This window comes from Nicotiana tomentosiformis, unplaced genomic scaffold, assembly GCF_000390325.3.
Source record: "Nicotiana tomentosiformis unplaced genomic scaffold, ASM39032v3 Un00141, whole genome shotgun sequence".
NCBI classification, from domain to species: domain Eukaryota; kingdom Viridiplantae; phylum Streptophyta; class Magnoliopsida; order Solanales; family Solanaceae; genus Nicotiana; species Nicotiana tomentosiformis.
Window position 1 is genome coordinate 55,545 of NW_027174700.1, and position 15,927 is coordinate 71,471.

At 42.7% G+C, this 15,927-nt stretch overlaps 1 protein-coding gene across 1 annotated transcript; it reads left to right on the top strand.

Annotated features, from left to right (window-relative positions):
* The first annotated feature begins 380 nt into the window (after positions 1-380).
* Positions 381-958, top strand: LOC138903912 (uncharacterized). The gene is made up of 2 exons (XM_070192488.1): positions 381-468; positions 549-958. The coding sequence occupies exons 1-2, from the start codon at positions 381-383 to the stop codon at positions 956-958; spliced, it is 498 nt and encodes a 165-aa protein (XP_070048589.1).
* The last annotated feature ends 14,969 nt before the right edge of the window (positions 959-15,927 follow it).

Below are 15,927 nucleotides of genomic sequence, written 5' to 3' on the forward strand. Positions count from 1 at the left end.
AGAGGCCGAGGTCGCGGTAGAGGCCGCGGTAAGGGCAGAGGTGCAGCCCGCACAACAGCTGGGGCTGTACCTGCAGACCCACTAGTTGCTCCAGTTCAGGAGCAGGCTCCAATTGTGGATGAGCCGGTGGGACCAGCCAAGGCACCGCCTGTGCCTATTGTGATTCCAGGCCTTCAGGAGGCCTTAGCTCAGATTCTGATCGCGTGTACCAGTCTTGCTCAGGCTGTCTGTATTTCGGACGCAGCAGCCACTTCTTAGGTCGGGGGAGCGCTCAGACTCCCTCCGCCCACACACCAGAGCAGGTGGTATAGGGATTCTAGACACAGGGGGCACCACCAGTCCAGCCGGTTAAAGCTGTTCAGGATTATGTGGTTCCTGCTATGCCTGAGCATGAGCAACGTAGAATAGAGAGGTTTGGGAGGCTCCAGCCTCCACCTTTTAGTGGTGCAGAGGGAGAGGATGCACAAGGTTTCTTGGACATGTGTTAGAGGATACTCTATACAGTAGGTATTCTAGAGACCAGTGGGGTCTCGTTCACTACTTTTCAGTTCTCTGGGGATGTCTTCAGTTGGTGGGAGCTTACGAGAGGCGTAGGCCGGTGGGTGCAACACCCCTTACATGGCAACAATTCTCCGTTCGTTTCCTGGAGAAGTTTGTGCCTCAGCCCCTCAGAGAGGAGATGCGTAGGCTGTTCGAGCAGCTTTGTCAGGGTGATATGTCCGTGATGCAGTATGAGATGAGATTTTCTGAGTTGGCCCATCATGCTATCTGGTTGGTTCCCACAGACAAAAAGAGGATCATGAGGTTCATAGATGGACTCTCTGTTCAGCTGCGATTGCTTATGACTAGAGATAGAGTGTCTGGTGCTACTTTTGATGAGGTTGTCGACATTGCTCGTCATATTGAGATGGTTCGTAGCCAGGAGCGGGTTGAGAGAGAGGCCAAGAGGCCTCATTGACAACGTGGATTTAGCGGTGCTCCTTCTGGGGTTAGTTCCAACATGGTAGAGGTCGTCCATTCAGACATGCTCAGACGGCTCGCCCAGTTCACCAAGGTTCATCATCTAGTCATGGTTCACACGGTTATCAGTAGGGCCATTCATCTCTCAGTGCCCTCCAACTTAGAATTCGTCCCGTGCTCTAACGGGTCAGGGTTCATCTCTGCCCGGTCCTTCTACCAGTTATCCCGGTGCTCGGGGCTCCCTCCAATCCCCAACACCAGCACCGGTTAGTTGTTGTGAGTGTGGAGAGCTTGGCCACATCAGGAGGCATCGTCCCCACCTTACGGGAGGTCTGGCTCAGTAGAGGAGCCAGTCTATGGCATCATCGCTAGTTTCTTTACCACCCACTCAGCCAGCTCGGGGTGGAGCTTAGTTAGCTAGGGGTCGCTCGAGAGGGGGAGGCAGATCAGGGGGTGGCCAGGCCCGTTTCTATGCCTTCCCTGCTAGACCAGATACCATTGCTTCAGATGCTGTGATTACAGGTATTGTCTCAGTTTGCCACAGATATGCCTCTATATTATTTGACCCTGGTTCCACTAATTCATATGTATCATCGTATTTCGCTCATTTTCTGGATATGCCCCGTGAGTCTCTAGTTTCATCTGTTCATGTATCCACTCCAGTGGGCAATGCTATCATTGTGGACCGTGTATAACGGTCATGTAAGGTGACTATTAGGAGTCTGGAGACCAGAGTAGATATCTTGTTGCTTAGTATGGGCGATGTTGACATGATATTGGGTATGGATTGGTTGTCTACATGTCATGTTGTTCTAGATTGTCACGATAAGACTGTGACGTTGGTGATGCCGGGGTTGCCGAGGGTTGAGTGGAGCGGTTCCATAGACTATGTTCACAGTAGAGTGATTTCATACTTGAAAGCTCAGCGGATGGTTGAGAAAGGTTGTCTATCTTATCGGGCCTTTGTTGGGGAAGTTAGTGCAGAGATCCATGCTAATGATTATGTTCCTGTGGTGCGAGATTTTTCGGATGTGTTTCCTGCAGACCTGTCGGGCATGCCGCCCGACATGGATATTGATTTGGTGCCAGGTACTCGGCCCATTTCTATTCCACCGTATCGTATGGCACCAGCGGAGTTGAAGGAATTGAAGGAGCAGCTTCAGGAACTCCTTGATAAGGGGTTTATTTGGCCTAGCGTGTCACCTTGGGGTACACCAGTTCTATTTGTAAAGAAGAGGGATGGTACTATGAGAATGTGTATTGATTACAGGTAGTTGAACAAGGTCACATTCAAGAACAAGTATCCATTGCCGTGTATTGATGATTTGTTTTACTAACTTCAGTTAGCGAGGGTATTCTCCAAGATTGATTTGAGGTCAGGGTATAACCAGCAGAAGATTTGGGACTTAGATATTCTTAAGACAACTTTCAGGACCCGATATGGCCATTATGAGTTCCTTGTGATGTCTTTTGGGCTGACCAATGCCCTAGCAACGTTCATGCATCTGATGAACAATATGTTTCAACCTTATCTTGACCCGCTCATTATTGTATTTAATGGTGACAACCTGGTGTACTCTCGTAGCCAGGAGGAGCATGCTCATCATCTGAGGATTGTGTTACAGCGATTGATGGAGGAGAAACTTTATGCAAAGTTCTCAAAGTGTGAGTTTTGGCTCAGTTCAGTGGCATTCTTGGGACACGTGGTGTCCAGTGAGGGTATTCAGGTAGACCCGAAGAATATAGAGGCGGTGCAGAGTTGGCCCAGATCATCCTCAGCCACGGAGATTCAAAGCTTTTTTGGGTTGGCAGGCTATTACCATCGTTTTGTGGAGGGTTTCTCATCTATTGCATTGCCCTTGACCAAATTAACCCAAAAGGGTGCTCCTTTCAGGTGCGAGGAGGAGTCGAGGAGAGTTTTCAAAACCTCAAGACTGCTTTGACCACGGCCCCAATTCTAGTTCTGCCATCGGCTTTTGGTTCTTACATAGTGTATTATGATACCCCGCGGATCGGTATTGGGTGTGTTCTGATGCAGGGGGTAGAGTGATTGCTTATGCTTCACGCCAATTGAAGCCCCATGAGAAGAACTATCCTATCCACGACATTGAGTTAGCATCTATTGTTCACGCCTTGAAGATTTGGTGGCACTATTTGTACGGTGTCCATTGTGAGATTTACACTGATCATCGGAGTTTGAAGCATCTATTCAACAGAAGGATCATAAATTGCGTCAGTGGAGGTGGTTGGAGCTTTTTAAGGACTGTGATATCATAATTGTGTACCATCCTGGGAAGGCCAATATGGTGGTCGATGCCTTGAGTCGCCAGGTGGAGAGTTTGGGGAGCTTAGCATATCTTCCAGAAGTAGAGAGGCCATTGGAATTGGATGTTCTGGCCTTAGCCAACCATTTTGTTAGATTGGATGTTTCTGAGCCGAGTCAAGTATTGGCTTGTGTGGTCTCTCAGTCTTCTCTTTATGATTGTATCAGGGAGCGTCAGTGTGATAACCCCCATATGCTTGTCCTTAAGGACACGGTCCAGCACGATGATGCTAAGAAGGTCACTAGTGGGGATGATAGTGCATTGAGGATGCAGGGAAGGCTATGTGTGCCCAATGTAGATGATTTACGTGAGTTGATTCTCCAGGAGGCTCACAGTTCACGGTATTCTATTCATCCGGGTGCCGCGAAGATGTATCAGGACTTGAGATAACATTACTGGTGGAGGAGGATGAAGAAGGACATATTGGAGTATGTAGCTCGGTGCCTAAATTGCCAGCAGGTGAAGTATGAGCTTCAATGACCAGGTGGGTTGCTCCAGAAGCTAGAGATTCTGGAGTGGAAATGGGAGCGGATCATATGGATTTTGTTGTTGGGCTTCCACGGACTCAGCAGAAGTTTAATGCAGTTTGGGTGATATTGGACCGGCTGACCAAGATATCTCATTTTATTCCTATGATAACTACCTATTCTTCCGAGAAGCTGGCTCAAGTGTATATCCGTGAGATCGTCATGCTTCACTGCGTACCGGTATCTATCATCTCTGACCGAGGTACGCAGTTTACTTCACGGTTCTGGAGGGCCATACAACATGAGTTGGGTATTCGAGTGGAGTTGAGCACAACATTTCACCCTCAGACAGACGGACAGTCCGAGCGCACTATTCAGATATTATAGGATATGCTTCGTGCGTGTGTGATAGAGTATGGGGGTTCGCGGGATCGATTCTTGCCTCTACCGAAGTTTGCTTACAACAACAGTTACCAGTCGAGCATCAAGATGGCACCGTATGAGGCTCTGTATGGTAGGCGGTGTAGGTCTCCAGTGGGTTGGTTCGAGCCAGACGAGGCTAGATTATTGGGTGCAGACTTGGTTTAGGATGCTCTGGATAAGGTTACGGTAATTCAGGATCGACTACGCATAGCCCAGTCCAGATAAAAAATTATGCAGATCCGAAGGTTTGCGATGTTGCATTCATGGTTGGAGAGCGGGTCTTGCTCTGGGTGTCACCCATGAAGGGTGCTATGAGGTTCGGAGAGAAGGCTAAGTTGTGCCCGAGGTTTATTGGTCCATTTGAGGTATTGCAACGTGTTGGGGAGGTTGCTTACGAGCTTGCCCTGCCTCCCAGTCTAGCAGGAGTTCATCCAGTATTCCATGTTTCTATGCTCCAGAAGTATCACGGCAATCTGTCTCACGTGTTGGATTTCAGCTCAGTCCAGTTGGACAAAGATTTATCTTATGTTGAGGAGCCGGTGGCGATCTTAGATAAGCAGGTTTGAAAGCTGAGGTCGAATAACATTGCTTCTGTGAAGGTTCAGTGCAGGGGTCAGTCGGTCGAGGAGGTGACTTGGGAGACCGAGCATGATATGCGCAGTCGTTATCCTCATCTTTTCACTACTTCAGGTATGTCTCTATGCTAGTTCGAGGACGAATGATTGTTTTAAGAGGGGGAGGATGTAACGACCCGATCGGTCGTTTTGAGTGTATTAGCCCTGATCCCCTATTTACCGTTTTCCCCGTATCTGTTTCTGCTTATGTGACTTGCCGGGAGGTCTTGTATTTGGTTTTGGAATGTTTTGGGACACTTAGTTTCTAAAATGGAAGCTCAAGTCTTAGGATTTTGACCGTAGTTGGAACTGTGTGAAGACGACTCCGAAATGGAGTTCCGTCATTTCTGTTAGCTCCGTTGGGTGATTTTGGACTTAGGAGCATGTCCGGACTGTGAATTGGAGGTCTTTAGCTAATTTATGCTTGAAATGGTGAAAGTTGAATTTTTAGGAAGTTTGACCGAGGGGTTGACTTTTTGATATTAGGGTCGGATTACGATTTCGGAAGTTGGAGTAGGTCCGTAATGTTGGATATGACTTGTGTGCAAAATTTGAGGTCAATCGAACGTGGTTTGGTATGATTCGGCATCGTTTATAGAATTTGAAAATTTCGTAGCTCATTAAGTTTGGACTGGAGGGCGATTCGTGTTTTTGTTGTTGTTTGATGTGGTTTGAGGACTCGACTAAGTTCGTATGGTGTTATATGACTTGTTGGTATGTTTGGTTGAGGCCCCGGGGGCCTCGGGGTTGTTTCGGATGCCCATCGGAAGAAAATTTGGACTTAGGCATTACTGGGTTTTTTCTAGTGTTCTGGTGCTTCGCACTTGCGGTGGGAGCCCGCAGGTGCGGCCCCGTAGAAGCGGAAAGGAGGACGCAGATGCGGGCAAGGCTGGGATAGACTGGAAGCACAGGTGCGAGGTTAGGAGCGCATCTGCAAAACCGCATATGCAGAAGGGCAGGCGCAGATGCGGAAGAAGGCCTGAGTGGGAAGGATCGCAGAAGAGGGAAAGGCCTACAGGTGCGCACCCGCAGGTGCGAATGAGTGACCACAGATGCGGAGTCTGGGAACTTATGTGGGATCCACACCTGCGATGGAATTTCTGCAGGTGCGGCGTCACAGATGCGACAGAATGTCCGCAGGTGCGGAAGAACTGGGCAGAAAATGGAACTTCGAGGGTTTTATTCCCATTTTGATTTTGGGACTTTGAAAGCTCGGTGTGAGGCAATTTTTCCAGGTTTCTTCAAGAAGGTTGTTGGGGTAAGTGATTCTAACTCGGATTGGACTATATTTCATGAATCTATTGTTATTTTCATCATCTAATTAGGCATTTGAGTAGTAAATTTGGGGAAGAATGATAGAAACTTCATAGGCTAAAATTTCGAGTTTTGGAAGGTGATTTGAGGTTGGATTTGAGTAATTCTTGTATGGTTAGACTCGTGAGTGGATGGGTGTTCATATTTCGTATTTCGGATTTTGGCTTGTAATTTCGTATTTTTCTTGTGGTATTGATTCCTTTAGCCTATATTAATTATCTCGTACTGCTTGAGGCTAGATTTGGGGCGTTTGGAGACTGATTTGAGGGGAAAAGGCATTGCGGAGTAGGATTTTACCCGGTTTGAGGTATGTAACAGTCTTAAATCTGGCCCTGAGGGTATGAAACCCTGGAGTTTTGGTATGATGTGACTACTTCAGAGGTGACACACATGCTAGGTGACGGGTGTGTGGGTGTGCACCATGGGGGATTGTGACTTGGTCCATCCCGTGAGACTGTAAAGTTGAATAGCCTATTGTTAATTACCTGTTCTCTTTGTGTTATAGGAATTTGACTGCAAATCATGTCAAAAATTATGCTTCGGCTATGTGATGGTACTGTTGGGACCCGCAGAGGTCGCATACTTGTTGAAGTATTTGCTAATTGCTGTCTTGTACTCAGTCGTGGTTTTACTTGCGTATCATATCTTAGTCTCTTCTTGATTCTTGTCGATACACTATGTTATTTTTATTTGGGTTGATCTTTATGAATTCTAAAATCCCGAGAGACTAGAGAGGTAGCTGACTGAGTTAGGGCCTGAGTGTCGAGCTGTGAGCTATATGTATATATGGATCGGGTTGCACACCGCAACGAGCCTTAGGGTTGTATATATGGATCGGGTTGCACGCCGCAAGGAGCCTTAGGGCTGTATATATGGATCGGGTTGCATGCCACAACGAGCCTTAGGGTTGTATATATGAATCGGGTTGCATGCCGCAACGAGCCTTATGGCTATTTATATGGGATTGGACTGCACGCCGCAGCAATATAGCGCTTGGGTTGAAAGGAGCCCCTCCGGAGTCTGCACACCCCAGTGAGCGCAGGTACCTATTGAGTGTGAGTACTGAGGGTTGAGAACCGAGTGATTGAGCTATTGTAACTAGTTGAGTGTCTGTTGCCCTAAGAGGCTGTACTTGTTTTCCATTTGTTGATGCACTTAGTTGCTATCTGTCATTGTTGTAAAATTTCTGAATGAGTCTATATCCGTATTACCAGCACTGTAACTGTATAAACTAATTTGACTTGAACTGCCGGATTTGAAACCATGTCTATTTTTTTTGTTGGAATTATTGAAAATGAACTGTATGTTTATAGCTCGCAACTACCTTCTCAGTTCTTTATTTATTTCTGTTACTTGCTGACTTGGTTGTACTCAGGCTACACCCTGCACTTCATGTGCAGATCCAGGTGTGTTTTATCACAGAGGTCGTTGAGTTCGTGCGCGATCGATTACCGGAGACTACGAGGCAGCTGCCAACGTCTGCAGACCTTGTCTCTCCTTTTATGTTTTCTTTCTTTTCAGTATTGATACTCAGACACAGTTTGTATTAGAATGGATGTCTAGATGCTCATGATTCAGTGACACCCCGATGTCGGGCTATTTGTTTTCCCCGCACTTATGTTTTATTTGGGTTTTACCCCCGTTTTTATGAAAAAATCCGATTATTTTAAATGTCTTAATTCATTTCTGTTAAATTTTGAAAGTGTGTTGGAAAGGTCTGCTTGCCTAGTATCACTATAAGCGCCATCATGATGGGTTAGGTTATGGGTCGTGACATTATAAAATTCCAGCATATTATGTATAACGACCCGACTTGTCGTTTTAAGAATTAACGCCTTGTTCAGTGACCTAAGGTCTCGAGCAACTTTGTAATAAGTATTATGACCCGCGGGTGTGGTCGAGTTTGATTTTTTGGAAGATTCGGAAATTAATTAAAAGAACAATTCTTATTTAGAAGCTTAATTAGAAAGAGTTGACCGGAGAGTTGACTTTTGAGCAAACAACCGGAATGGAATTTCGATGATGGGAATAGCTCCATTACGTCAATTATGACTTGTGTGCAGAATTTGAAGTTATTCCGGATTGATTTGATACGTTTCGGCACAAAATATAGAAGTTGGGAGATTCGAAAACTCATCATTCGATTTGAGGCACGATTCGTAATTTTGACATTGTTTGATGAGATTTGAAGCCTCCACTAAGTTCGTATTGTATTTTGGGACGTGTTGGTATATTTGGTTGAGGTCCCGAGGGGCTTGGGTGTATTTTTGGATCATTGGTTGAGAGATTAGTAAAGTTAAGAAATTTGGGAGTTTGGCCATGGTTAATATTAGGTAAAGACAACCTATTTTCAGTGTTTTGAGTGCGCGAGAAGGCCCGTAGCATGTTTTATGATTGAAATTCATATATGGTTTGTGTCCGAGAGGTTCCGGATGAGTTTCGGGGTGAGTTTTGAGCGAGTCCGGGCATTTCGGCACTCTGATATTGTTCTGGCACTTTTGAGGGTGCGGACCACACATTTTGGGGTGATGAGACGAAGGAGAGGTGCGCACCGCAGCAGAAAAATGCGGACCTCAGAGGAGGAGTGCGGACCGCACAATTCTGTCCATGGCCGCACTCCAGGGAGTTCAGCAGATTTCGGAAGCTTATATCTTTTGATCCACAAGGAATTTTGGGATGATTCAAAAACGAAAGTTGTAGCCCTTCGTGTCTAGTTTTCAGAAAGGTAAAGGAATTATAATGTGGACATATGTAGAGAAAGTTATGGCCAATTTACTGAAGCCTAGGGGTGGAGAAGCTCCGAAGTGCGGACCGCACAATTTTTGTGCGACCGCAGAACTTGGAATGTGCGGACCGCACAAAAATGGTGCGGTCAGCACAATGAGGGGTCAGATTATGTATTATAAACCGAGAGTGTGGGTATTATTTCACATTTGGACTTTGAAAGCTCGGTTTGTGGCAATTGTTTATGGGATTTTCAAGAAATTCATCGGGGTAAGTGATTCTAATCCATATTTGATTAACATACATGAATATATCATTGCTTTCATCATTTAATCAGTATTTTGAGATGGAAATTTGGAAAAAATTGTAGAAATTTCATAAAAAACAAATTTTTGGGATTTGAATACCAATTCAGAGTCGGATTTGGATAAAATTGGTATGGTTGAACTCGTATCGAAATGGGTGTTCGAATTTCATGAAAATTATGTCGGGTTCCGAGAAGCGGGTCCCGCATTGACTTTTATTGACTTTTTAGAATAAATTTTTAAGTCGACGTTTTATTTTCCGGAATTGTTTCCGATGAATTTTAATGAAGTTATACAACTGATTTGAATAGATTTAAGCGGTCCGAAAGCCAATTCAAGCAAAAAAGGCAATTTTGGAATATCAGCATAACTTCAAAAAGGTAAGTGTCTTGCTTAACCTCGAGTGGGGGAAATACCCTTTAGGCATTGAGTATTATGTGCAAACTGTGTAATTGAAAACCATGTACGCGAGGTGACGAGTACGTAGTTGGTTTATATGCGCAAATTTCGCTGATTAAAATCTTTAGACGCCCTTAGGTATTAAATTGAAAATTATTGACACTTATTAAATTCTCTATTTATCATGCCTAGATCCTTGTTTGTTGAAATTGTTTTATACGATGATTTGGTGTGATTGCCACCTTGATTTTATGTGAAATATTATTCTGTTGAGCCGTTCACTCCCGGATAGTTTTGTTACGATTTTGTGCATATTATGGTCGAGCCATGGGCTCCTTATTGTGAAAAATAATGTATTGTTGATTTTTGTGGCAAGTTGTAATATTTGGGAACTTGATGTGCAATTTGTGATATGTTGTAAGATTTGAGCACTTGATGTGCAATTTGTGATATGCTGTAAGATTGAGCACTTGATGTGCAATCTGTGATATGTTGTAAGATTTGAGCACTTGATGTGCAATTTGTGAAATGTTGTAATATTTGGGCACTTAAGGTGCAAGTTGTATGATGCTGTGATATTTGGGCACTTGAGGTGCGATTTGTTAAATATTGTGATATTGATACGCATGCGGTGAAATAAAGGTGGCTTGAAACGCGTGGCTAGTAGGGGAACTAGTAGAAGTCATGCGGTGATATAAGGTCAGGGTGTTGAAACGCATGCGGTGAGATAAGGGTGGCTTGAAATGCGTGGCTAGTAGGGAACTACTAGAAGTCATGCGGTATGATAAGGATGGCTAAAACGCGGGATGCTATTTCGGGAAAAAGGATTTCTTTAAAATTAAATGTGAAGGCTCCCGCGGTGATATAAGGAAATGAGATATTGTAAATTTATTTATGATTTAGGACTACGAGGCGGTCTCGGGAGTGGCCTGTTGATATTTCTTTATTTATGTTTTTGTCTTAGGAGATTGTGTTTCATTTAATATGTAAATTCTTGTCTTCTTCCGTGATATACTAGTTGACTTTATTATTATGTGTTTTGTGCTCCTAGTTATATTGTGTTATCTTTGGCTTTTTAGCACGCGACTTTGAAGAAGTATATTTCTGGTATTTCTTACTGATTTTCGATGATTGAGTTAATTTAAATAAAAGGAGTTATTATGTTTTAAATTAAATAGCTTTACATCCAAATTAGTAGTTAACTGATGCTTTAATTTAAGTGCAAATATTATTTTATTCACCCAAATAATTTTTAAAATAAATTTATTTCTTTGTTGATTTTCTTACTTGATTTAAAAATTATGAACTTATTTTATTGAAAATAAATTGATCCTGTGGATCTTATATACCTTTATTATTGACACGTGAGTTGTCCGTGTTGTTGTGATAGAAATATGGACATGAGGTACCGGGTGAAATAGGACAATTTTATTATTTACACATGAGTTGTCCGTGTGGTTGTGATAGAAATACGGGCACTAGGTGCCGTGAAAAATATGCAAGTGGGCTGAGACCCATAATTTTTATGATTGTGAAATAAGGTGTCACATGGTGACTTTTACTTGAAAAATATATTTATTTGAAAGAAGTATATTCAAAATATATTTATTTAAAAGAAGTATATTGGAAAGATACTTGTCTTAAATAATAATATGTGAAGGAATTATATTTGAAGGACTTGATTAATTGATTTTACTTGTCTTTCTTATTCGTCTGAGCAATAAGACTGATGTTCTTGTTGCCTTGATGTTTTATCACTAGTTGATTTTGTTGTTATCATTGTTAGTTATTTTTCAGTACTTTTGTATACTGCTATATTGCACAGGTTAGTTGACTAGTGAGTGTCTTGACTGTACCTCATCACTACTCCACTGAGGTTAGTCTTGATACTTACTGTGTACCGACTGTGAAATACTCATACTACACTTCTATACATTTTTGTGCAGAGTTAAAGCGGGACCATAAGGATTCAAGATAGAGGTGCTTGGTTGTCGCTGTCCCTTGGAGTCATTTTATTTAATTGTACTGTTAATTTTTAATCAAACAGTATTGTATATTCGACCCTCATGATCATCCCATATATTCAGTTAGAGTTCGTGACTCAGTACTACCAGTCTTGGGAGGTTGTATATTCTTATTTGTTCCGCTGTTAGTTTTGATTACTTATTTAATTCAAAATAAATTGCTTCAAAATGTAATAGAAATCGACTTACCTAGTCTTAGAGACTAGGTGCCATTACGATGCCTGTGGTGGGATTTTGGGTCGAGACAAGTTTGTAAGAATTGGCCTAGACCTACTTCAGTTACAGAGATCCGGAGTTTCCTGGGTTTAGCAGGTTATTATCGTCGGTTCGTGGAAGGGTTTTCATCTATAGCAAGCCCATTGACCAGATTGACCCAGAAAGGTGTCCCATTCAGATGGTCAGACGAGTGTAAGTTGAGCTTTCAGAAGCTCAAGACCGCTTTGACTACGGCGCCAGTGTTGGTATTACCACAGGTTCAGGATCGTATAGTATATTGCGACGCATCTCACATTGGGCTTGATGTAGTATTAATACAAGATGGCAAGGTAATTGCATATGCGTCGTGGCAGTTGAAAGTTCACGAGAAGAATTATCATGTTCATGACATAGAATTGGCAGCCATTGTTCATATGCTGAAGATTTGGAGGCATTACCTCTACAGAGTCTCGTGTGAGGTATTTACTGATCATCATAGCCTTCAGTATCATTTCAAACAAAAGGATCTTAATTTGGGGTAGAGAAGATGGTTAGAGTTGTTGAAAGACTATGATATCATCATTTTGTATCACCCCGGAGAGGCCAATGTGGTGGCCGATGCTTTGAGTAGAAAGGCTGTGAGTATGGGCAGTCTTGCATATATTCCGGTTGGTGAGAGGACATTAGCCTCAGATGTTCAGACTTTGGCTAATCAGTTCATGAGGTTAGATGTTTCAGAACCCAGTCGGGTTCTAGCTTGCATAGTCGCTCGGTCTTCTTTATATGAGTACATCAGAGAGAGGCAGTATGATGATCCCATTTACTTGTCCTTAAGGACACGGTGCGGCACGGTGATTCCAAACATGTTGTTGTGGGGGAAGATGGGGTTCTGCGAATGCATGGTCGTATTTGTGTGCCTAATATGGATGAGCTTCGTGAATTAATTCATAAAGAGGCACACAGTTCCACGTATTCAATTCATTCAGGTACCGCCAAAATGTATCAAGATTTGCGGCAACATTTTTGGTGGAGGAGAATGAAAAAGGATATAGTTGCATATGTAGCTCGGTGTCTGAATTATCAGCAAGTTAAGTACGAGCATCAGAGACATGATGGTTTGCTTCAAAAGTTAGAAATTCCTGAGTGGAAGTGGGAGCATATCACTATGGATTTTGTTGTTGGGCTCTCATGGACTCAGAGAAAATTTGACGCAGTTTGGGTCATTGTGGACAAGTTGACCAAGTCAGCACATTTCATTCTAGTGGCAGTTACCTATTCTTCAGAGAGGTTAGCTGACATTTACATTCGTGACATTGTCCTCCTTCACGGTGAGCCCGTGTCTATTATTTCAGATCGAGGTACGCAGTTTACTTCACATTTCTGGAGAGCTATACAACGTGAGTTAGGCACGCGAGTGGAGTTGAGTACAACATTTCATCCACAGACAGACGGACAGTCAGAGTGCACTATTCAGATATTAGAAGATATGCTTCGCGCTTGTGTTATAGACTTTGGAGGTTCTTGGGATCATTTCTTGCCACTTGCGGAGTTTGCTTATAATAATAGCTACTAGTCGAGCATTCAGATGGCTCCATATGAGGCATTATACGGAAGGCGATGCCGATCGCCAGTTGGTTGGTTTGAACCGGGAGAGACTCGGTTGTTGGGTATCGATTTGGTACAGGATGCCTTGGATAAGGTCAAGATTATTCAGGATCGACTTCACACAACTCAGTCTAGGCAAAAGAGTTATGCCGACCGTGAAGTTCGTGATATTGCATTCATGGTTGGAGAAGGAATATCGCTCCGGATTTCACCTATGAAAGGTATAATGAGGTTTGGAAAGAAGGGCAAGTTGAGCCCTAGGTATATCAGAAACTTTGAAATTCTTGAAAGGGTGGGTTAAGTAGCCTACAGGCTTGAATTACCACCTAGTTTATCAGCGGTTCATCCGGTACTCCATGTGTCTATGCTTCAAAAATATCATAATGATCCGTCCCATGTGTTAGATTTCAGCTCAGTCCAATTGGACAAAGATTTGACTTACGAGAAGGAGCCGGTGGCTATTCTAGCCCGGCAGGTCCGACAGTTGAGGTCTAAGAGTTATCCTTTAGTTCGGGTGCACTAGAGAGGTCAGACGGTAGAGGCATATACCTGGGAGTACGAGTCGGACACGCGGAGTAAATATCCACACCTTTTCTCTAGCTCAGGTACTTTTTCTAACTCCGTTCGAGGACGAATGTTTGTTTTAGAGGTGGAGAATGTGATGGCCCAAAATGTCATCATTAAATTTAATAATTAATTATGTGTTCTAAGACCTCGAAAAGCACCATGTATCATTCCTCGACTTGCGTGCGCAGTCTGTATAATTTTCCGGAAAGTTTTTATGTGAAAAATGGATTAAAATATAAAATAGAGCTTTAAAACTCAACTGAGTTGATTTTGATCAATATATTGAGAAAATGGACCTGGATCAGTGTTTTGACAATCCTGGTAGGTCTGTATCGTGATTTGGGACTTGGGCGTATGCCCGGAATCGAATTCCGAGGTCCCTAGCCCGAGATATGGAATTTTGATGAAAAATTAAAAGTTTGAAAGCTTAATGATTTCCAAGAAATTACTGATGTTGGATTTATTGACCTCGGGTTCGTATTTTAGTTTCGGAGCCCGGTATAGGTCCACTATAATATTTATGACTTGTCTGCCGAATTTGGTGGGAATCGGAGTTATTTGACGTGATTCGGACGTTCGGTTGTAAAAATATAAGTTTTAAAGTTTTCTTGAAAATTTCCTTTGAATTGGTGTCTGATTCATAGTTCTTGGTGTTATTTTGGCGATATGATCGCGCGAACAAGTTCGTATGATGTTTTAGGACTTTGGTGCATGTTTGGTTTGGAGCCCCCAGGGCTGGGGTTGGTTTCGGGTGGTTAACGGATCATTTTTGGACTTGAGAAAATTGCAGAAACCTGCTTCTGGTTTCCTTCTTCGCGTTCGCGATGGGAGTCTCGCATTCGCGAAGAGCAAATTGGGGCTGGCACATTTTGTGCTTCGCGTTCACGATAGAGAGAACGCGTTCGCGAGGTCTTGAGGTGCAAAGCTTCGCGTTCGCGAAGGGAAAGGGCTGGCCAGGACAATTGCCTTCGCTTCGCGAAGGGCATCTCGCGTTCGCGAAGGCCAAGCCAGGTAAGCTTCGTGTTCGCGAAGTAGCCCTCGCGTTCGCGAAAAGTAAAATTGGGCAGTAGGAATTTTTGCTTCGCGAACGCGAGGCATTGACCGCGTTCGCGAAGGGTAAAAATCCCAGAAACAGAACATAAGTTCTGGAAATGGGGTTTCGACCCATTTTCAACTCTTTTCCATTTTTGAGCTCGGGTAAGGCGATTTTTGGACGATTTTCACGGAAAAATATTAGGGTAAGTGTTCCTTATCCTATATGATTATATTTCATGATTTCATACTGATTTATACATAAATCCGTGAATTTATGGAAGAAAAATCAAATTTTTATAAATTCTTCCAAAAACGAAAATTTAAGATTTGAAGGTCCATTTGATATCGGAATTGGATAATTTTTGTATGGTTGAACTCGTAGAGGAACGGGTGTTCGTATTTCACGAGTTTTTCTGAAATTTGAGACGTGGGTCCCATTGTCAATTTTTTTTAATGAATTTCGGATTTTTATCCGGAAAATTAGCAAATTCATATGGAATTAAATCCTATGATTCGTATTGAGTATATCGAATTGTTTGTGAATAGATTTGAAGCTTTTGGAGACAAATTTAAAAGGAAAATGTGTGGTCGAGTAATTGACTGGAATTTGCAAAGCGAGGTAAGTGTCGTGGTTAACCTTGACTTGAGAAAATAGAACCCTTAAATTATTTGTTATGTGATTTGCATGTGAACGACGTATAGGCGAGGTGACGAGTATCTATACGTCGTCAAATTAATTGTTTGCCCGCTTACTTGAAAAATTATAAATTATTTTAAATTATGAATTAATTATTATAATAATTGTTTCTCTCCTATTCTTTGTCAAATATTAATTCTTGAATTCCTGCATTAATTGTTACATGCTATTTAAATTATGTGCCTTAATTGTTATTTGACATTTAGCATATTAAATATTAAACTGCATATTTTCTCTCTGATTTCCATAATAATTTGCTATTTGCCTTTGCTTG

Excerpts from the sequence above, each read along its gene's own strand:
- LOC138903912 (XM_070192488.1), top strand. The coding sequence starts at position 381 with ATGCCTGAGCATGAGCAACGTAGAATAGAGAGGTTTGGGAGGCTCCAG. Across the intron at positions 469-548 it reads AGAGGGAGAGGATGCACAAG|TTCTCTGGGGATGTCTTCAG; the intron begins GTTTCTTGGACA and ends ACTACTTTTCAG.